This window comes from Hyperolius riggenbachi, chromosome 9 (genome assembly GCF_040937935.1).
Source record: "Hyperolius riggenbachi isolate aHypRig1 chromosome 9, aHypRig1.pri, whole genome shotgun sequence".
Classification (NCBI taxonomy): Eukaryota; Metazoa; Chordata; class Amphibia; order Anura; family Hyperoliidae; genus Hyperolius; species Hyperolius riggenbachi.
This window is the reverse complement of record NC_090654.1, coordinates 132,221,289-132,243,201: the sequence shown is the minus strand read 5'-3', so window position 1 is coordinate 132,243,201 and position 21,913 is coordinate 132,221,289. Positions and strand designations below refer to the sequence as shown.

General features: G+C 46.0%; 1 protein-coding gene across 2 annotated transcripts in view; it reads right to left on the bottom strand.

Moving 5' to 3' along the window:
* Nucleotides 1-21,913, bottom strand: part of LOC137531739 (SLAM family member 5-like) — an 83,300-nt gene that overhangs the window by 35,251 nt on the left and 26,136 nt on the right. For both annotated transcript variants that reach the window (XM_068251706.1, XM_068251707.1), the window contains exon 5: nt 21,077-21,193. In XM_068251706.1, coding sequence (XP_068107807.1) covers nt 21,077-21,193 — 117 coding nt within the window. The remainder of the gene's footprint in view (nt 1-21,076; nt 21,194-21,913) is intronic.

The window sequence follows — 21,913 nt, the reverse complement described above, 5'->3', positions numbered from 1 at the left end:
TTTGCCCATTCATCTTTAGCAATGAGCTTCAAATCTTTCAGGTTGGAGGGTCTTCTTGCCATCGCCTTGATCTTTCGTTCCCTCCACAGATTCTCAATTGAATTCAAGTCAGGACTCAAGTCAGGGCCACTCCAAAATGTTAATGTTGTTGTCTGCTAACCATTTCTTCACCACTTTTGCTGTGTGTTTTGGGTCATTGTCATGTTGAAATGTCCACTGGTACCCAAGGCCAAGTTTCTCTGCAGACTGCCTGATGTTGTCGTTGAGAATCCTCATGTTTTACTCTTTTTTCATGGTGCCGTTTACTGTTATTAGGTTCCCTGGTCAGTTGGCTGATAAACACCCCAAAGCATTAGGTTCCCACCACCATGTTTGACAGTGATGATGGTGTTCTTTGGGTTGAAGGCTTCTCCTTTTTCACGCCAAATGAAGGCAACATCATTGTGATCAAACAATAAAATTTTTGTTTCATCTGACCATAACAAAGAAAACCAGAAGTCTTCTTCTTTGTCCAGATAAGCATTTGCAAAGGCCAAGCGAGCTTTTGTGTGCCTTATCTAGAGAAATGGGGTCCTCCTTGGTCTGCATCTGTAGAACCCAGCAGTGGGCAGTGTCCGTTGGATTGTCTGCCTTGAGACATTGCCACCAGCAGAGCCCAGATTCACTAGGATGGCCTGGTGGCGATCCTTGTATTCTTTTACACCTCTCTCACTATCCTCCTGGCCAGCACAGGTGTCACTTTTGGCTTCAGACCACATCCTCTGAGATTCTCCACAGTGTGGAACATCTTGTATTTTTTAATAATACTTTGCACTGTGGCCACTGGAACTTGAAAACATTTAGAAATGGCCTTGTATGTAGCAAGGTTAATAGGGAATTAACAGATTTTGAACAAATGGTGCTGCTAAAAACACCCCAAAAACACTTGGTCGCTTCTATGTATCAGCTACTTCTTTCTATAAACCAAGGGCCAGAAGCTCTTTTTAAAGGTGCGTGGGAACAGCGCTTGCAAATCACAATAAGTGAGGAGGACTGGGAGAAAGTGTGTATCCTAACACACAAAAGTTCTCGTAGTGTACTCATACAAGAAACAAATTATAAGCTACTCTCCCACTGGTATAGAACTCCATCTAGGCTCCACAGGCTTTTCCCTGCGGTCACAGATACATGCTGTCACAGGAGCCCTAGTGGTCTGACCGCACTTGGCCTTCTAAACGGTGCCAGCGCACAGATCGTGCGAACTCTGGTCGCAGTCAATGCCAATGTTAAGAATTAGCCGCAGACAACCCAGAAGGGAGCCAGCCAGCCCGGCCACCTATGCGGGGGAGAGCCCGTGCCAAAATTACTCATACTTTTAAACCTTCTTGGAGATTGTAAGTGCAATAGTTTTTTTTTATCATTAAAACTTTTTTAGCAGTATTACGCTATGTTGAGCATTTTTTATTGAGGTCATGACAAACTGCATCTGGAGGTAAAGAGCTTTGATCGAGAGGTGGGGGACGACCCGGGAACGGTCCCAAGGTGCATATAGACCATTGGTTGGTCTACTTCAGCGGTGAGTGGCACACAAAGGGTGTTGGTGGTGGTCCACTCACATGCCATTGAATCAGGATCTGCAGTAGATTACGCTTCAGCAATAGAAGAAGATATAGTGAAAATTTTAGATGCTTATGGACATTTTACAATTTTAGGTCTCCTGTACATGGACTTTTGATATATTGTGAATTTTTGCCAGAGCGCCACTTCTCTTGTTGACAACCCAGAAGGGAGCCTGTGAGACACGGGTAATTACAACGTACACACGATTCCACGGTATCTGCCACCACCACTGGTATGGGCCAGTGGACCCGATTTACTGACTGACTAGTCCTGCGAATAAAACGGTTAAACACACGGTATTCTGTCTAGCCAACAACAAACAAACAGTAGCGTATCTTCAGAGACCCGGGATCAGTTCTGTGTGTGCTGATAAGCAGGGTAGCGGACAGTGAATGACTTGGAGAAAGTCTTTTATTCACGCAATATAAATAATTAATATATACAGACAATTATTAAAATCAACAATTATTAAAACAGTAATAGCCAGTATAAAAAATAAAAGAAGGGAGAAAAATACTTAGTTCCTGGAAAGATGTCCTTTTTGTGGGAAAAATCAGAGTTCTGGGTTTCAATCAAAGTTCAGAGTTCAGACCAGGTGGATGCCAGCATATCCTCAAGCTGGCACCGATGAGTTCAAGATGTTTTCAGGGTGGAGGACACTGAGTTTGGGTCCTCTGCCATTCTTATGCCCCTGATTCAGTAGGAGGGAGTGAGGGCGGGCCCACACACCCCCTTAGAACATGAGATGAGTCCTCCCCTTGTCCTGGGAACCAGAAATCATACCTTAACCATATATGGGCTCTATCTCACAGAACCGTACAGGTCAGGGCAGATTTACTAATATTTTCAGGTCTGCCTCGATGTACCCAGCAGCCTGATACCAAACATGAGGGGTGGGACCCTTGTGGTATCAGCAGGGCACTTTCGAACTGCCTAACTGGCAGTCTTTCCCTCAGAATGGTCTGAAATTTCTTCAGAACCAGCGCCAGATAGGGCCAAGCATGCTCTGTTAGTTTGGAGGGTCTGCCAGCCTGGCAACACAGAAAATATGATACATATAGCAGTTTATGGAATATGAGATACCCCTGGGATTGATAGCAGGTCATTCCCAGGCAAAGGCTCTTTGAAGTTTGGGGCAGCTAGCTAGGTGTCAGCTCCCCTGCTGGGAGGGAGCCAGAGGGTCTGGCTTTTCTCCCAACTAGATTGCTTCTGTCATGGTCTATACCTGATGGATGGGCCATCAGCACAGCTTGAAGCCAGGGACTCTCTGGGCCCAGGCTCATTAGCATATCAAAAGAGCCATCCAGCAGTTGGGCTGGTGCTATCTCTCTGCTGGGAAAAAAAGACTTCAGCTGCCCCTACACACTCAACCCAGATTGTATCGATTTGAAGCGCAATCGATGCAGAGAATCGAGTGCGATCGCTTTTCTTCACGGGCGGTTACAGGACGCGCCTGCGGCCCCACAACCGTCCGTGACACATGCTGGAGGTGTGAGAATGCAAGTGGAAATTTGATCCACATTTGGTGGAATTGTTCTAAAATTGTCCCTTTCTGGAGACAGGTCCAATCTCTGATTGCAGAAATTGCAAGCGAAAACCTTGAATGGAAACTGGAAGTTTTCTTAATGCATTTAACTAGAGACACGGTACGATCCTACAAGAGGTCGTTAGTTAAACATTTACTTAATGCAGCTAAAGCTTGTATCCCGCTAAAGTGGAAATCATTAGAACCACCCTCCATTTCCCTCTGGTTTCAAAAAATAGACCAAATAGCCGAGATGGAAGAGCTGATACATACGAGTGAAGAAATGTCTGAAAAATGTATCATTATGTGGTCACAGTGGTACGTTTTTCAAGACTGATACTTACCGCTCATCTGCGGCTTCCACTGCACGACCATCCATCTCCTCTTTATTTATCTGTGGTCTTTAGCTATATTTCAACTGATGTTGGCAGATTCTCGATTTATCATGACGAGGCAAACTGGCTGATGCGGATCCTATGAAAGAGCTGGAGCTTATTAAAATACTTGATGGCTGATCTGTGGGTGTGGGCCTATACTTTCCCTCTTCTCTTTTTTGACATAATAATGACCACTTCTTGACCAAAACTAAAAACTAAAAACTGAAATCTAAAAACTAATTCTGCTCAAACTTACTTGCACTTATTATAATGTACATGTTTCTTTAATTTGATCTAAGTGTAACCTTATGCCATCAGGCTAAACATATTATGCTATTTTCTAAAAACTCTATGTCTGCTAACAGCTGCCTTTTCTTTGTCTGCTGTATTTCTTTATATGTTTATCTTCTCTTGAAATAAAGATTGTTTGAAAAAAAAAAGAAATGGCCTTGTAGCCCTTTCCTAACTTGTGAGCAGCCACAATGCTCATCCGCAGGTCCCCACTGAGCTCCTTTGTCTTAGCCATGACTGTCCACAAACCAACTGCAGAGAGCTGCTGTTTTTCACCTGTTGAGTTGATTAAAACAGCTGTTCCCAATTAATCAGGGTAATTAGGATGCTTTAGAACAGTTTGGACCATTCGGAATGGTATAGAATTTTGGAGTTTCCCACAGACTGTGACAGTTTGTGAAGGGTATAAATATTTTTGGACTAGACACTTTTTCCACAATAATGCCTCTTGTACATCATCTTATTTTCTTTTGGGAGACACCTATGTCATTTCCCGTCAAAAAATTACTTGCTGGTTGAATAAAAGTAACTTTAAGTCAAAATTTGCCAGGGGTATGAATAATTATGGGCAGGACTGCCAACCCCCCCCCCCCCCCCCCCCCCAGACCTACGAAGTTCGCTAACACCTCTACCTTCCCAATGTCCAAATTACTACTACATCTTTGGAGGGTGAAACGGCCCACCACCTTTTCAAAACAAATATAAATCCAGCATACCTGCTGGCAATGGAACTGATATGGTCGAAACTAGACATAATCATCAAACTGTGTACTAAATTTGTACTTCAAGATAGTAAAATAAGCAAAGTAAAGTATCTATGTTACTGCTCCTTGTTTATGAGCAAATTCTAGCTATGTTAAAGTGGACCTGAACTCTAAATTTAAAAAAACCCCATCGGAATCCTTTTTAAAAATCATAGCCAAAAAAGTGTGCAATATATGATAAAAACATGTAAAAAACTTATAATATAAATTATTGAAATAATCCCCTCCCACCTCTTACGTTGGCTGCCGCGGCAGCAGGCTTGAACAGAACGCTGGGAAACCTTGTAATCAGCTAAATGCCACCCACTATGTTATGTGCTCGCGAGAGTTCTTGCAGGCATGTTTTGTTTACGTAGTCAGTTGGCGTCTCCTCGGAAGGCAGAAGAAGGGGAAATGACAGGCAGAGCGGACTCACTGGAGCAGACAGCGGAGGGACGAGAGGGGAGGGAGAGAGAGCTATTGGAGGAGGGACGGCAGACATCGGAGGGAAGGAGGCACGAGAGAGCATAGCAGAGCAGATGGTGGAGGGGGGAGAGAGAGGCTAGAAGCTGAGTAGAGGGGCAGTGCTCAACAGAGAGCCCAGCAGATGCATGCCTGAGAGCACAGAGGAGGATCTCCCTCCCCCCTGCACAGCACAGAGCCCAGCAGACGAAGGAAGGGGGAAAAGGAGCCTGCATCAAACTAATACAGCTATGAGATATGGTGTCCGACTCAGCACTCCCCTGTAGGTACATTGTGGCAGGCAGGGGGAATCCCCTCTGACATTATCCAGCCCCTGGTCTCCCCTATACATAGTGCTGCAGAGGGAATCCCCTAAATTAAAAGTCTGAAGCTCTAACCTGTGAAGCTGCAGCGCAGTGATGTATGACAGTCATACATCACTGCTGTGCCCTCTAGCTGCTTCACGCTCTCTGCTCCGTGAAGTAGAGACTTGTACACAGAGTGTACTCTTTCATCAGACGCACAGTGCTGCAGCTTCAGAGGTGACATCAGTTTCAAGACCCAGCGGCTGTATCAAGAAGTCACTTCCTTGGAGCAAAAAGAGTGCAGCAGCTACACAGGGCACAGCAGTGATGTATGACTGTCATACATCACTGGGCTGCAGCTTCACAGGTTAGAGCTTCAGAGTCTCAATTAGGGGCTTCCCTCTGCAGCACTAACTACAGGGGAGACTAGGGCAGCTGGATCACATAACAGGGTATTGCCCCTGCCTACCATGCTAACTACAGGAGGAGAAAGGGGGGCAAGAGATGGTTGAAATAAGAGGGGATTCCTACTGCAGCGCTAACTAGGGTAGACTGGGGTTGCTGGATGCTTGAGAAAATCAGCTGAAACAGCTTGCTTTACATGTGAACTCCTGTGTTACTACAGTGCAGCAGCATCAGTCTTACAGTGTCAGTGTCCTGTGACAAGGCGACTGCTGATGACATCATGACACAGGGCTGTAAATCTCGTTCAGTGGGTGTGAATGGGACAACTGTAACACCGCCCAGGGAATCTGACTCTGCACCTCCCATGGAGTGAAAGCTGCAAGATGGAGCCTGCCAGTCTCAAAAAAACCTTTTACTCACAGTTGAACTGTGCAACTATATATATTTTTATATTGCATGTGACAAGTGTTTTTTTTATCTAATAATTAATTACTAAGGGATAAAGAGTCTCAATTTAGTGACTTTTTTTTAGTTCAAGTCTTCTTTAAGCACTTTTTAACATTACTTATTGAATGTTCACATCATAATTTTGTTATCATCAATAAAAATGTATTGAAGAAAAAATTATGGGCAGGACTGCACAGGTATTTGTAAATCTTCCCTGGCCAGGCAATTATCAATTATTACTATGTAGTATTTATATAGCGCCAACATCTTATGCAGCACCTTTACAGAGTATATATAAACTTGTCACTAACTGTTCCTCAGAAGGGCTCATAATCTAATCCCTACCATCATCATATGTTCATCATACATAACAATAGACCCTGCAAGGGATGCAGCCGCAGGGGGGGCCCAGAAGCCACAGGGGGCCCCATCCTGAGTGACTGACAAGTTAGGGCAAGGAGAGAAAAACATTTCTGCTCTTTGCACAATTGTTCTAATGACTGCATCTGCTCAGCCACGGATAATAAACATACAAGGTTTTGTAAACAAAGATTTGTAGCCAGTCCCTATTCAGTGTGCAGGGGGAGGGGGCCCCATCCAAAGTTTTGCAGGGGGGCCCAGTGATTTCTAGTTACGCCCCTGTCTAGAACCAAGTTTTAGGGAGAAGACAATTAATGTGTCTGTACGTTTTGTGATTACGGAGGAAACTGGAGTTCTTGGAGAAAAACCACGCAGACACGGGGAGAACATACAAACTCTTGGCAGATAGTGCCCTGGCTGTGATTCAACAGGTGACCAATGGCTGCAAGGCAAGAGTCCTATCCACTATGCCACCATGCTGACCATCGGTCCAGAGATCTTTGTAGGAAGATATACAGTATGGCAGCTGCTCTGCCTCTGTTTCTTGCAGATGCTGCCTTTCCCACACACTTTCTCCTGGTCTTCTTTTGCTGTAGGCACCACTCCTGCCTTCAGGATGTGAGACATAACCCCCTTCCTTCACCTTGATATTAGCACAAGGTCGTCCATCAAAGGGGTAGATCAGTTCTTCTCAATGTCTTTAGATGAATGCTGGTGCATATCATTACTCAATGCCTTAATTCCTTTCCAGGGGAAACCATGAGGTACTGATTCTCATGCTTTAGTCCTGGGCGGTACCTCAGCTCACCAACATGTTTTTGTAGCCAATGCCACTTCATCAGGATGACAATGTTGACAATCCTTGCATAGGTGGATTGGATGATTTCTCAATAGATGGGACTTTAATCAGATATGTGTAGATATAAGTGTGGCTTACCCCTCTCTGTCTGTTCCAGGTGACAATAAAAGTCATTTTCCTTCCACAAAGGATCATCGCTGTCCACTACCAAAGGAAAATAAAATGATTATCTATATGTTCTTGATATTATGTATGCGTGCTGCTTTGTGCTTGGAAAATAAGACTCACCCCTTCAATAAATGAAAAAACATATGGTAACATTAATCCAGGCACTGCTAGTGTGTAATAACTGCTGCATGTCTAAGTACTATTTTAATGGTAACAGCATCCTTTAAAATGAGTAGATCACAGTATATACTGCAGGTGTCAAACACAAGGCCTGCAGGCCGATTTTGGCCCTCCTTACCATTTTATGTGGCCCTCGAGGGCTTCAAATGTGCATATTTTATATTTGGCACATTCTAGACCACCAGGGAAGCTATATTGGAGGTGAAGCCATAGATCACCAGGGAAGCCATATATGGGAGGGAGGGAGAAAGTACTAGACACCAGGGAACTGTATAGGTTAGGGAGGCTACTAGACATCATTGAACTATATATAGGAGAGAGGGGGTCACTAAACATAGGGGATAGTGCCCTGGGAGAAGCAGGTTGTGGGCTCAGCACCATGTGCCGAAACTAGGTGCCCCGTAGCAGCAATGCAATTGCTGGAACCCAAATTACATCTCCCTCATAGTTGCGACAACTCAGAGGGGAAATAGTATTTAACGCCACCAGGGAGTTTTGCGGCAGCAGGGAGAGCTTTCATTCGGCTTGCCCTGTGCCTAATTCAACGGCGCCGTGTATACGTACACAGAGTGGGGGCCACTAGACACCAGGGAACTGTATGGGGAGGGAGGGTGAGCTACTAGACACGAGGGAACTTTACAAGGGAGAAGAGTGACAAAAAGGCATTGAGGTTAGCACACACCTTGTTCCGGTTGTTGGCCCACGTTGTATTTGAGCTTGATGCCCCTACAGTTGCAGGACCACATCTATCATGGAGCAAAATAGATATCATCCCCAAGTTCCCATTACAAGGAGGGCTTTCTTTTCACCTCCTATAATAATGCTGCTGCTGCTTCTCTTTCTTTTCCTGCTCTAAGATGCAGGGTAAGCAAAGCAGGGGAGTGTAGTTGGTAGATAATTACGTGTCCTAGTTGCTCTCATGTTGATCTGTATCCATACAATTTCTTTGTGACATCTGGGTGACAGGCAAAGGTGGAGATCAAAATGACAGTCACAGAAGCCCAAGGACATACTGCCTCTGAGTGCACCAAGGGAGCATTCTTTAGTTACAGGACAAAGGGCAGTTGTGGTATATGGAACAGTATGAGTGGGCACTATGAGGGCAGGAAGAAATAAAGGGGATACTAAGAGTGGGACACTGAGGTGGCACTAAAAGGGGGACACTATTGCGAGCACAATAGTGAGGCAAAGGAAAGGGGGGGGGGGGCACAATTACTGTGCATGATAGTGAGAGTTAACACTGATGTAGTACTAAAGAGGGGCCACTATGCTGAGGGAGGACTCCACGAGGAGCCACTACTGTGGTCCTCTTTAACACAGCAGCTAAATCACATAACCTTGGGCAATATATTTTTCAATTATACCCGTTGTCTGGCTCGACCCACAATTTGTTGTGATTACAGTTAAGATGCCCACTAATGATACAATCTTGATTGTACAATCTTACCTATTTTTATGCTATATGAGGGACGACCTAAATGTGCCCATAAATGTTTTTGTTTTTTTAATCAGATAGGCTCTTACGACACACTTTTTACGATCAGAAGGTAATTATCGATTGTTCCCATAAAAGAGTCAATTAGGACATTTTCTCTCACCTTACACAATCATGAAATCCAACTTTGGACCAATACAATTTTCTGTTCCAATTGACCATAGAATCGTTTACATTGATTTTCGCCACACACTTAACAGTTTTCTGTACAATTCAATAGTAAAACGTGAGTCATCGTAATTTCTACAGTTCTGGTTCAGATCTGTCTTCCCTCACTGCAGCCACTCACTATCATTCTGCCTTTTGGCCATGTGAAATACAGAAGACCATAGTCTTGTGTCAAATATTTTGCTCTTCCTTTCTTGTATAAACACAAGCATTGCCAAGTTGTGATATAACACAACAAGCCCTTTTACCAATTCATCGATGTGTGCACTGCGCATCTTAAAGGATACCACAACTGGCATGTGACATGTTGAGATAGACACGTGTATGTACAGTGCCTAGCACACAAATACCTATGCTGTGTTCCTTTTTTTCTTTCTGTGCCTGAAAGAGTTAAATATCAGGTATGTAAGTGGCTGACTCAGTCCTGACTCAGACAGGAAGTGACTACAGTGTGACCCTCCCTGATAAGATATTCCACCTATAAAATACTTTCCTAGCAGAAAATGGCTTCTGAGAGCAAGAAAGAGATAAAAAGAGGAATTTCTTATCAGTGGGGGTCACACTGTAGTCACTTCCTGTCTGAGTCAGGACTGAGTCAGCCACTTACATACCTGATATTTAACTCTTTCAGAGAGAGAAAGAAAAAAAAGTAACACAGCAGAGTTATTTGTGTGCTAGGCACTGTACATACACATGTCTATCTCATTATGTCACATTTCAGTTGTGGTATCCTTTAATGAGAAGAGATGGGTCATTCAAAAAAGCAAAGTCTTCCCTTTAAAGCGGAATATAACCCTGCATTTCAACTTTGCTCTAAAACAATATTTACAGCATATTATATGCAAAAAGCATTTTTTTTACTAGACCAGCATTGGAAGAGTTAAACACAGAGGTTTTAAGTTCCGAGCAGACGTTCAGATAGTTACATTCTATTTAGTTATATGTATATATTTAGAAATGTTACACACTCTTTGGCTGTCCTCCAACTCCTTTTCAGTGAGAGAGATGAGTCACAATAAACACTTAGATACATTTGTGTAAACAAAAAGTATCTAACTCAAGTTCGGATGCGTCTGCAGAAATCTCCAGGGACTTTAAAGCCCTGTGTAACCCTTCCATTGCTGGTCTAGTAAAAAAAAAAATGCTGGTTGCATATAATATACTGTAAATAATGTTTTAGAGCAAAGTTGAAATGCAGGGTTATATTCCGCTTTAATCACTTTGACTAACGAGTTGTGTTATGGGAAAAAGGGGTCACATGATTAGTGACTGTCACACGCCCACGGTGGCTGGACTGCACAATGCCTTCCAATCGGCTTCAGCACACATACCATTCAATCTCGTGGCCGCAATCGGTGCGCAGAAACCAGCTGCAGACAGACCAGAAGGAGGCGTGCGATCTATAAAACACAAAATACCAGGCTTCCACCATCCGTGTTTAAATGGGACAGAGAAGCCCGCTCTGGCTGACTCTAAGACCTGCAGATATATCGGTTAAAACACACCCTTTTCTGGCTAATAACAACACTTCTCGGTAGCGAATATCATCCACAACCCCAACAACCCTTTCTTGAACCCCCACAACCCAGTCGAGCTTCACTCTCATTTGGGCTATGTGTAAAAGGGTGCCCTCTACTCCGATAAGGGCATCCGATCGGTTGGAGCTGATGCTCTCCTTCGGAACAAGGTGTGAGTGAACTAACGTGATGTCTGCTCCGGTGTCTCAGAATCCAGTGACAACCTTGTCGTTCACTCTAACAGGCTGCTGCTGGTCGGTTCGGTTGCGGATTACCTTTCTGCGGACAAAAAAAAACTATCTGATCCAGGCTGTGGTTCACTGGCTGGTCGCATCTGCCATGGGTAAGGTACAGGTGGTCCAGGAGCTGGTGGTATCTGCCTCCGCTCAGGACAGTGGAATTCCATGTGTCTGGGATTGAGGCAGTAGTAACAGTTGAACCCCTCAGGTGCTCCAGGCCTGGGCGCAGCTGCACTGAGTGGCCTCTGTGGCGGACGGCTCACAGGGGCAGAAGGGGCTGCCAGTGTATTGGGCTGACCTCTTCTCCAGCTAGATGGTGCATTTCTGCGTGTGTCAGGCACCCGGGTAGTCACAAAGGTCTCAGCGAGGTCTGCGGCAGCAGTCGCTGACTCAGGCTTCCGCTCCAGCACAAACTGTCGTACATCAGCAGGGCAAATGTTCAGAAACTGTTCTAGTACTATCAAGTCCTCCAGGACATCATAAGACCCTTTGGTGAGGCCTAGAGTCCACTGGTGGCATGTGGTGCGTAAACTGTTGACCATATCCTGATAAAAGTCCGTAGGTTTTTTCTGCCAGGACCGGAACTATTTACGATAGGCTTCTGGCATCAGCTGATATTTGGCAATGATAGCATCTTTTATAGCGGCATAATCATTGTCCTTTTCCACAGGTAACTCCGCAAAAGCATCAAGCGCTTTGTAGCGCAGCAAAGGTGTCAGATGTCTGGCCCACTGGTCTTGGGGCAGACCATACTGACGGCATGATTTCTCAAAAGATCGCAGAAACAAGTCATTATCAGTGTCTTTTTCAATAGTAGCAAATTTAAACTTTGCACTTACAGGTGATGGGACAGAGATGGGACAGATGGGCTCCATCAGCAGGAAGGCTGGGCGATGAACTCTGGCTGGCCTGTTGCACCTTGGCCAAGTTCAGTGACACTGGCGCTCCCGCTTGGTGGCATCTCTCTCCGCTTGGCGTTCTACTCCTCATGCGATCGCTACGTCATATACTGCAGGTACTTCATTGGGTCAGTGTCCATTAGTTTTTGTAATGCCCGCTGCATTACCGGGTCAGCACAAATGGACAGTAGAGTTGGGCCGAACCTCCGATTTTAGGTTCGCGAACCGGGTTCGCGAACTTTCGCGGAAGGTTCGGTTCGCGTTAAAGTTCGCGAACCGCAATAGACTTCAATGGGGATGCGAACTTTGAAAAAAAAAAAAATTATGCTGGCCACAAAAGTGATGGAAAAGATGTTTCAAGGGGTCTAACACCTGGAGGGGGGCATGGCGGAGTGGGATACACGCCAAAAGTCACCGGGAAAAATCTGGATTTGACGCAAAGCAGCGTTTTAAGGGCAGAAATCACATTGAATGCTAAATGACAGGCCTAAAGTGCTTTAAAACATCTTGCATGTGTATACATCAATCAGGGAGTGTAATTAAGGTACTGCTTCACACTGACACACCAAACTCCACTGAACAGAACAGGTATGCAGTGGCGGGTTCACTGAACAGAACAGGTATGCAGTGGCGGGTCCACTGAACAGGTATACAGTGGCGGGTCCACTGAACAGAACAGGTATGCAGTGGCGGGTTCACTAAACAGGTATACAGTGGCGGGTCCACTGAACAGAACAGGTATGCAGTGGCGGGTTCACTGAACAGAACAGGTATGCAGTGGCGGGTCCACTGAACAGGTATACAGTGGCGGGTCCACTGAACAGAACAGGTATGCAGTGGCGGGTTCACTAAACAGGTATACAGTGGCGGGTCCACTGAACAGAACAGGTATGCAGTGGTGGGTTCACAGAACAGGTATGCAGTGGCAGGATCAATGAACAGGTATGCAGTGGCAGGATCACTGAACAGGTATGCAGTGGCAGGATCAATGAACAGGTATGCAGTGGCAGGATCAATGAACAGGTATGCAGTGGCAGGATCAATGAACAGGTATGCAGTGGCAGGATCACTGAACAGGTATGCAGTGGCAGGATCAATGAACAGGTATGCAGTGGCAGGATCAATGAACAGGTATGCAGTGGCAGGATCAATGAACAGGTATGCAGTGGCAGGATCACTGAACAGGTATGCAGTGGCAGGATCAATGAACAGGTATGCAGTGGCAGGATCAATGAACAGGTATGCAGTGGCAGGATCAATGAACAGGTATGCAGTGGCAGGATCAATGAACAGGTATGCAGTGGCAGGATCACTGAACAGGTATGCAGTGGCAGGATCAATGAACAGGTATGCAGTGGCAGGATCAATGAACAGGTATGCAGTGGCAGGATCAATGAACAGGTATGCAGCCAGGGACAAGCTAAGGCTAACTAATCTTTCCCTATGAGAGACTGCAGTAGCTCGCCCTACTCTAACTAATGCAGGCACACGAGTGGCCACGGCCGCCGCTGCCTGCCTATATAAGGGGGGGTGGGGCTCCAGGGGCTAGTGTAGCCTAATTGGCTACACTGGGCCTGCTGACTGTGATGTAGAGGGTCAAAGTTGACCCTCAGTGCATTATGGGGCGAACCGCAATGGGGCGAACTTTTCCGCAATAAAGTTCGCGTGCGGTACCCGCACGCGAACCACCTAGGTTCGCGCGAACCAGGTTCGCCGGCGAACCGTTCGGCCCAACTCTAATGGACAGTCCAGTACTGGCCAGTTCCGGGCGAGTGCTTGGAGAAGCTCTGAGATCAGGGTCCATACTCACAGTCTCCTGCGTAGTCATTGTAGCAGGGCCCTCGGGATGCTCAACCTCTGTACACACAGGATCTTCAGTCTCTGGTTCCCCTTGAGTCAGATGGCCTGGTGTCCACCTCAGGGGACACATCCCGCTCCTGCAGTTGCTGAGTATCCCATTGAAACAAGTCTCTTATCATGTCCGATTTTGTCTTGCGGAAGATGTCGATGTTCCTCGCTTGACACAGATTTTCCAGATCTGCTTGGTGCATGTTCTTGTAGTTCCCGGACATTTTCCCGCCAAATAAAATAAAAACTTTTGGGGAGGGGTACTGGGCTACACAGTCTCTCTGTATATATAAAAAATATATTGCATTCTGCTAGCAACCAACAAATTGGTTTGTTTCTCGACAGGGCTAATTCAATAGTGCTATCTGAGATACTTTCAGCACAACACAGATCCCACCACTGCCACCACTGTCACACGCCTCCTGGTGGCAGGACCGCACAATGCCTTCCAATCGGCTTTAGCACACAGACCATGCAATCTCGCGGTCGCAATCGGTGGAACTCGGCTGCTAGGAGTAGTGTGATCTACAAAACACAAAATACTAGGCTGCTACCATCTCTGTTTAAATGGGACAGAGAAGCCCGCTCTGGCTGACTCTAATGTCGTGCATACACGGCTCGTTTTGTGCGCCGGATTGAGCCAGCGGCTCGATGCCGGTGCATCCCCGCTCGTCCGCGCATGCGCGAGGATCGATTGCCTTTTGTCCCCGCCGGCGCTTCCTTATCACCGCTCGATTCCATGCCATTGTCCGCCGGCGGGAAATTGAGCGGGCGTGGGTCGAGCGGCATGATCGGGCCAGCTGAATATTATCAGCTGGCCGAATCAGCTGGTCGATACACGGTACAGAAACGTACTGTGTATCCCCAGCATAAGACCTGCAGATAAATTGGTTAAAACACACCGTTTTCTGGCTAATAACAACACTTCTTGGTAGCGAATCTTCAGGAAATAAATGACTTTTTAGAAGTCTTTTATTATAAATGCAATATAAATAATTAATATATACAGAAAATCATTAAAATCAACAATTATAGAGACAATAATAGCGCAGTATAAAAATAAAAAGGGAAGAAAATATGTATATTTAAGTTCAGGAAAAAATGTCCTTTGTGAAGTCTGAGCACATGGAAAAGTCCTTTGGTTCAGATCAGGGCAATGGCCGCCAACCACATGGTCCTCTGGCTGGCTTGATCAGGTGATGGCACACAAGGGAGGACTGCCCCTCCCTGTGTGCATCCTGGTTTTATGGAAGCTAGTTTTGGGGTGGAACAAAGCCAGCCCCCTCCGGTTTACAAACCAATCACAGTTCATTACCTTCGAGAGAGATTTTAGATTTACCTGTAAAACGCTGTAATCCAAAAACAAGAAATGCCATATTTGTGCGGATGACAGATTCATATTCTTCAGAGTATGACAATTCTTATGACATCAGACTTGACTACCATTTGTCCTTACAGGAAGCCGGCAACACTTTGCCATGTGGGAACTTCTTTTGAACAAGTTAATTACACAAACATTAACCACTTGCCGACCGCGCACTCATACCGCGCGTCGGCAAAGTGGCAGCTGCAGGACCAGCGACGCAGTATTGCGTCGCCAGCTGCAGGCTGATTAATCAGGAAGCAGCCGCTCGTGCGAGCGGCTGCTTCCTGTCAATTCACGGCGGGGGGCTCCGTGAATAGCCTGCGGGCCGCCGATGGCGGCTCGCAGGCTAAATGTAAACACAAGCGGAAATAATCCGCAGCGCCGTAAGGCAGATCGGCGATCCCCGGCCAATCAGCGGCCGGGGATCGCCGCCATGTGACAGGGGACGTCCCGTCACTGGCTGCACAGGACGGATAGCGTCCTGTGCAGCCCGGATCTCCAAGGGGGGGCCAGGTAGGAGAGGGAGGGGGAGGATTTCGCCGCGGAGGGGGGCTTTGAGGTGCCCCCCCCCCCGCAACACCCAGCAGGCAGGAGCGATCAGACCCCCCCAGCACATCATCCCCCTAGTGGGGAAAAAAGGGAGGCGATCTGGTCGCTCTGCCTGCACGCTGATCTGTGCTGGGGGCTGCAGAGCCCACCCAGCACAGATCAGCTACAACAGCGCTGGTCCTTAAGAGGGGGTAAAGGGTGGGTCCTCAAGTGGTTAAAGGACTTACGAGGCGAGAGTAAGAAAAAAAGTTAATCACCTGCCTCACCTTTCAAGGCACGGAGGACGTCGTCCACGCCCTCCGTGCTGATCCGCTGGGTCCCCCCGCTCATTAGCGTGGATCGGGGGGTTGGCCCTAGAGCTGTGCAGCCGCACTCGCGGCTATGCGGACTGCGCAGCCGCGGCCACAGCAAGCGGCCATTTTACGAGGGGCAAGAGAGCCCGACCCGGGCCGTGGGGTCGGCAGCCGGCCCGGGGGGCTAATGAGCGGGGGGACCCGGCGGATCGGCACGGAGGGCGCGGACGGCGTCCTCCGTGCCTTAAAGGGTGAGGCAGGTGATTAACTTTTTTTCTTACTTTCGCCTCGTAAGTCCTTTAACTTCACTGGTCAACAAACATACTTCATGAAAAGAAAAGATGTCATTCTGATTTCTGCAATGACTGTGCAGTCTAACCAGGAAGCGATCAGAAAACCGACTGCGCGAATCTTGCCGATTCGCCTGCACTTCTCACGGCTGTTCCGTGACAGTGACCACACAGTGTATAGCTTCTTAAGTCTTTATCCAAGTCTGATGTTCTACTTAAAGAGAATCTGTATTGTTAAAATCGCACAAAAGTAAACATACCAGTGCGTTAGGGGACATCTCCTATTACCCTCTGTCACAATCTTGCCGCTCCTCGCCGCATTAAAAGTGGTTAAAAACAGTTTTAAAAAGTTTGTTTATAAACAAACAAAATGGCCACCAAAACAGGAAGTAGGTTGATGTACTGTATGTCCACACATAGAAAATACAACCATACACAAGCAGGCTGTATACAGCCTTCCTTTTGAATCTCAAGAGATCATTTGTGTGTTTCTTTCTCCCTGCAGTTCTCATGCACTGAAGTTTCAGGCTGCTCTTTTTTCTCCTGCAAACAGCTTTGCCCTTGTCTGTAATTCTTCAGTATGTGAAAGCCCAGCCAGCTCAGAGGACGATTTATCCAGCTTGTAAAAGATAAGAGAGAAGAGAGAAGCTGCTCTAATCTAAATAATACACAGGCAGTGTGCATAGAGGGGCCTGGAAGGGGGAATTCATAGCAGAACCACAACACTGAAGAACTTGGCAGCCTTCCAGACACAGGCTGACAAGTCTGACAAGGGAAAGATACATTGATTTATTACAGAGTCTGTAATAGCAGAAAGTGCTGCAGTAAGCCAGAACACATTAGAATAGCTTTTGGAACTTGTAGGATGATAAAAAACAGGATGCAATTTTTGTTACGGAGTCTCTTTAACATGAACAAAACTGAAATTGGGATATTTCCAACTTCTCTCTTTGTTCCATCACCCATAGTCACCATTAATGTGGAAAATACCCCAATAACCTCTAAAGCTCGCTGTCAGGGGTTAATTCTGGACTCTGAGCTCTCATTTATCACATATTAACAACCTCATCATCATCATCATCATCATTCCTTCCTTTCACAGGAGGCAGCCAAAATGCTTGTAATGCTCTAATCGTATCTCATCTTGACTACTGTAACACACTACTCTGTGGTCTACCAAAAAGCAGACTGGCACCTCTCCAGTCGCAATTGAACTCTGCTGCCCATCTCATCCACGTCTCCTTGCACTCCTTTGAGGCAGCCCACTCTTCCAATCTCTCCAATGGTTACCAGTTACATGAAGGATCCAGTCTCCTCCTCACGCTACCATACAAAGCTCTACACAAGTTGCCACCTCCATACCAGTGGTGCTCTTCCGGATATCCGGGTAACCCGGATATCCGAAAATTTTTCAGCTATCTGATTCGGATTCGGATTCCGGATTTCTGTAGGAATCCGGATAGCTATCTGCGGATATTTGGCCGCATAACACTGGTATCCGCTAATATTGCGGATATCCGGATCCGAAATACTGTAACTAAGGAGATGACATCCTGGAGCCAATCAGAGGGCTCCCAGCAGAAGCCCTAGCAACCAATCACAGAGGGGAACCCTGGCCAGCCCCACCTGATTTCATTGAGCCAATCAGAGGCCTCCCAGCCTAAGCCCTGGCACCCGATCACAGAAAGGAACACTGGCCAGACCCCCTGTATAATAAAGAGGGCTGCCATGATGAGACATATCGTCCCTTGCTTGCTGAATGCTCACTGAGAGACCTTCTCCAGTGCTGCTGGCCTAGCAAGTGCTGTACACAGTTATAAACCTAAAGCTGTTCAGTGATTAACCCCTTCACTATCACTACACTATTGTTAAATCGTTAATTAGCTTGATTGATTTCATTGTGTGACAGTCAGAGTGTGTGCTCCAGTGCTGCTAGCCTAGCAAGGGCTGTACACAGTGATAAACAAAGCTGTTCAGTGATTAACCCCTTCACTATCACTACACTATTGTTAAATCGTTAATTAGCTTGATGTTGTTGTGTGACAGTCAGAGTATGTGCTGTGCTGCAGGGCTGCAGGCAGCTGATATGTGTCTGTGTGTGTGCTGTACACAAACCAGGCCAGCTGCTGCCTGCTGGCCAGCTATTAGCCTTAGCTAGCTACAGTATAGCTTAGGTTAGGGATTAGGGAATAGGAGGATTACTGTGTTATTGTGTAGTTAGTACTGTAGTACTGCAGTCAGTGCTAGTAGTTGTTAGAGTAGTAGTACTACTGTGTTAGCTTTCTACAGAACTGCTGTGCTTTGAGCAGTGCCAGTGTGACAGTTAGTGTGCACTAGTGTCTCCTCCTCTGATGTCTGACTGTCACTCGGCACTTGGCACGTGTCACGTGGCACTTGGCACGTGTCACGTGGCACTTGCCAAGTGCCACATGCCAAGTACCACGTGCCATGTAACACGTGCCAAGCGACACGTGACACGTCCGGCATGCTCCTGGCACACGGTACACCTGCTGCTGCTGCATTGCCCTGCTCCTGCTGCCTGTGCTGCTGACACCGCCAGGGTGCCACAGGCCACTGCTGCTGTGCTGATACCACCTATATTAAACCCAAAACACAATTGCTGCGTAATTTTTTGGAGGTGTCTTGGCTGAAAACTGTCATGTCCCAGTTGTGCAGTTGGACTTTGGACACAATGTGGCCTGCACGACCGCTGTCTGGAACCTAGGCCTGATGTTAATTGACAGCCATTTTTTTAGGGGGGGGGGGGGATTTTAAGTCCCCACATCATCAATTAGTGTTCCCCTTTAAAAAATAATGATGCTACATGCCTCATTTACTCTAAAAACCGTTTTTAAAGCAATTTAAAGGTTTTCCTATCCGGATATCCGAATCCGCCCGGGTAATGCGTTCGGATATCCGGATGTACGCGGATATCAGAACGTTCGGATCCGGATATCCGATCCGGATATCTGGGTATCCGGATCAATTCGGATTTTGAAAAGGGGTATCTGAGCACCCCTGCACCATACATTTCCTCATTAATCTCCAGCTACCATCCTGCCCAGAACCTTCACTCCTCCCAGGAAACCCTCTGGTCCTTTAGCTTGGTCACCTTCGCTCACTCCCACCTCCAGGAATTCTCACGAGCATCCTCTTTCCTTTGGAACTCTCTTCCACAGCCTGTTCATCATGCTCCAAGCCTGGAAACCGTCAAACGTACTCTTAAAACACATCTTTTCAGAAAAGCCTTTAACTATTCATGAACATTTTCGATCAAACTCCTAACCTTTTACCTAATCTAATCTAATCTTAATGCAATGTATACACAGATTGATAATAGCCCTATACAGCAAACTGATCACTCTCTCCTGGACTGGAAATTGATCACATAGTGATTGATGTGTATGACACTGCACAGTCAATCTCAATTTGATTTCAGCATAAATTTACCAAGCATTCTCTGAACTGCTCAATGGAGTGCAATGCTATGTGGTTACCAATTCCCTGCCACTCCTCCCTTCTCTGCTCCTATCGAGATCTTCTAACATATCCAATCACACTTTCAGATGGAAATCAATCAATATCAAGTCGATCATTGTTGTGGATTGAATCATCTAGAAAAATGGATATGTGTATGACCTTCATTGTAAAACAGAGGAAATCAACAAGACTATGAAAACACTTCATGTTAAACCCCCCCCCCTGGACCAGATAGTTATACAAATGAAAAGTACAAGATTTGTTTTTTACTCTGTGCTCTTTCCAATGAGGTAGCAATAGGGGATGCAGAGGTATTGACCGCACCGGGGCCTTTGGGCCAAAGAGTCCCCGAGGGGGCCCTCCTTCAACCACAGAATTAGCTCTCTATTGGTCCTGTACTGGTAAAAAAACACTTCTACATATGATTTGAATAGTAGTTATCATTAACAACATCCCCTTCTTGCACTTCTGACGCTGTGGATGTCCTTGGCAGGTTTTGGTGCGCCATATCAATTGTTATGTTTAGAGTGCATGGTGGGCTTAATGTGAAATTTGCACCTGAGCTCATAGCTCCCTAGCTCTTTCTCTGCTCAGTCTTGCAACTAGGCTGCAACTAGTTAATTAAGGCTGCCTTCCCAAAGGAAATGTTATAAATGACTAATTACAATTCCTAAACAAGGCAAAAACCTTAGTGGGCCTACAAGTTTTTTTTCTGTCTCAGATCAGGACAGATACAAAAATCTATGCAAATCCATGCAAAACACATGACTTTAAGATTGATTAATATATTATACGTTTCCTGCTTGCACCAGGCTATAGATTGCCTCCAATATGTAAAATATGTCCTTGGATACCTTCTTTGCTCCTCTCATTTGATGCAAATGATTCAGTTTTATTTACAGATTTCCCTGGAACTACCTAAATGTGGTTTTATCCACTTTATAAAGAATGCAGTTGGCACTTTAGGTATATCCTGCAGCTACACTCGACACCTTAGAAATGGTTTCTGGGGAGTTTAAAATTTGGAATGTACATGTTTGCGTTCATTTTGCAGCTACTGGTTGAATCTAAAAGTTGTAATCCACATATCAAAAGCCTTTGAATAGGACCTAGATTTCATAAAATGGTCTCTATGCCAATAACATCATTATTATATTAACAACACACTTAAATTCTCTTGTGGAAGGACATCTAACTTTAGGTAATTTCAATCACTGTATATGGGGAGGCTTGTATTTTGTTTTGTACCAGAAAAAGCAATGAATACTGACTATTTCTTGTAACAGATGGAGATGGTGTCTGGCGGCATTTCAGTAGCCAGATAGCTGTCGAGATGACCAATACACAAATGATAGAGAGCATCCAAGCCAATATGAAGATGAGAGATCCTGTTAGAAAAATACTATTATTAGTTGTGTTCTAAAGAATGTTTTTATTGTACATCTTTGTAGAACCCACCATCTGTATTCTTGCTCTTATTCAAAGAATGGACATACAGCACTTAAAGCAATGTTTTAGAGCATTTCATTCCTTTGTCAAGCCGTGCTGCATGAATTTCAAGGTGTTGCTTGAAAGTGTATCTGAGATGACTGAAGTATAAGCATTTACAGTATACTTACCTGGGGCTTCCTCCAGCCCCCTGTAGGCCGTGGGCTCCCTCGCTGTCCTCCTGGGCCATTCTGTTCTCCAGTAAATTTCCCAGTCATGCTCATTTGCACTCCACTGCGCATGCCCCTTCAATTGCGCTCCTGTGGCTGAGAGAATTGTGTGTACGTGCAGTTTGCTAAGTATATAACTGCACAGGCAAAGAATACTCCCGGCCACGGGATCATGGCCAAGGACTCCTGTGGACAGGGCTGTGCATGCGCAGTAGTTAGCGCCTACCACAGCTGACTACAGAAGAAGTGGGAGGACAGGGAGGGAGCACCAGGCCTACAGGGGGCTGGAAGGAGCCCCAGGTAAGTATAAATGCTTGTGCTTCTATCTTCTCAAGTTTCCTTTAAAGGGAACTTAAAGTAATTGAAGAAAAGCCAGTTTAACTTACCTTGGTCTTCTACTGGCCACATGCCTGTGCTCGCGCTGTCACTGAGCGTTCCACCAGTTCCCCG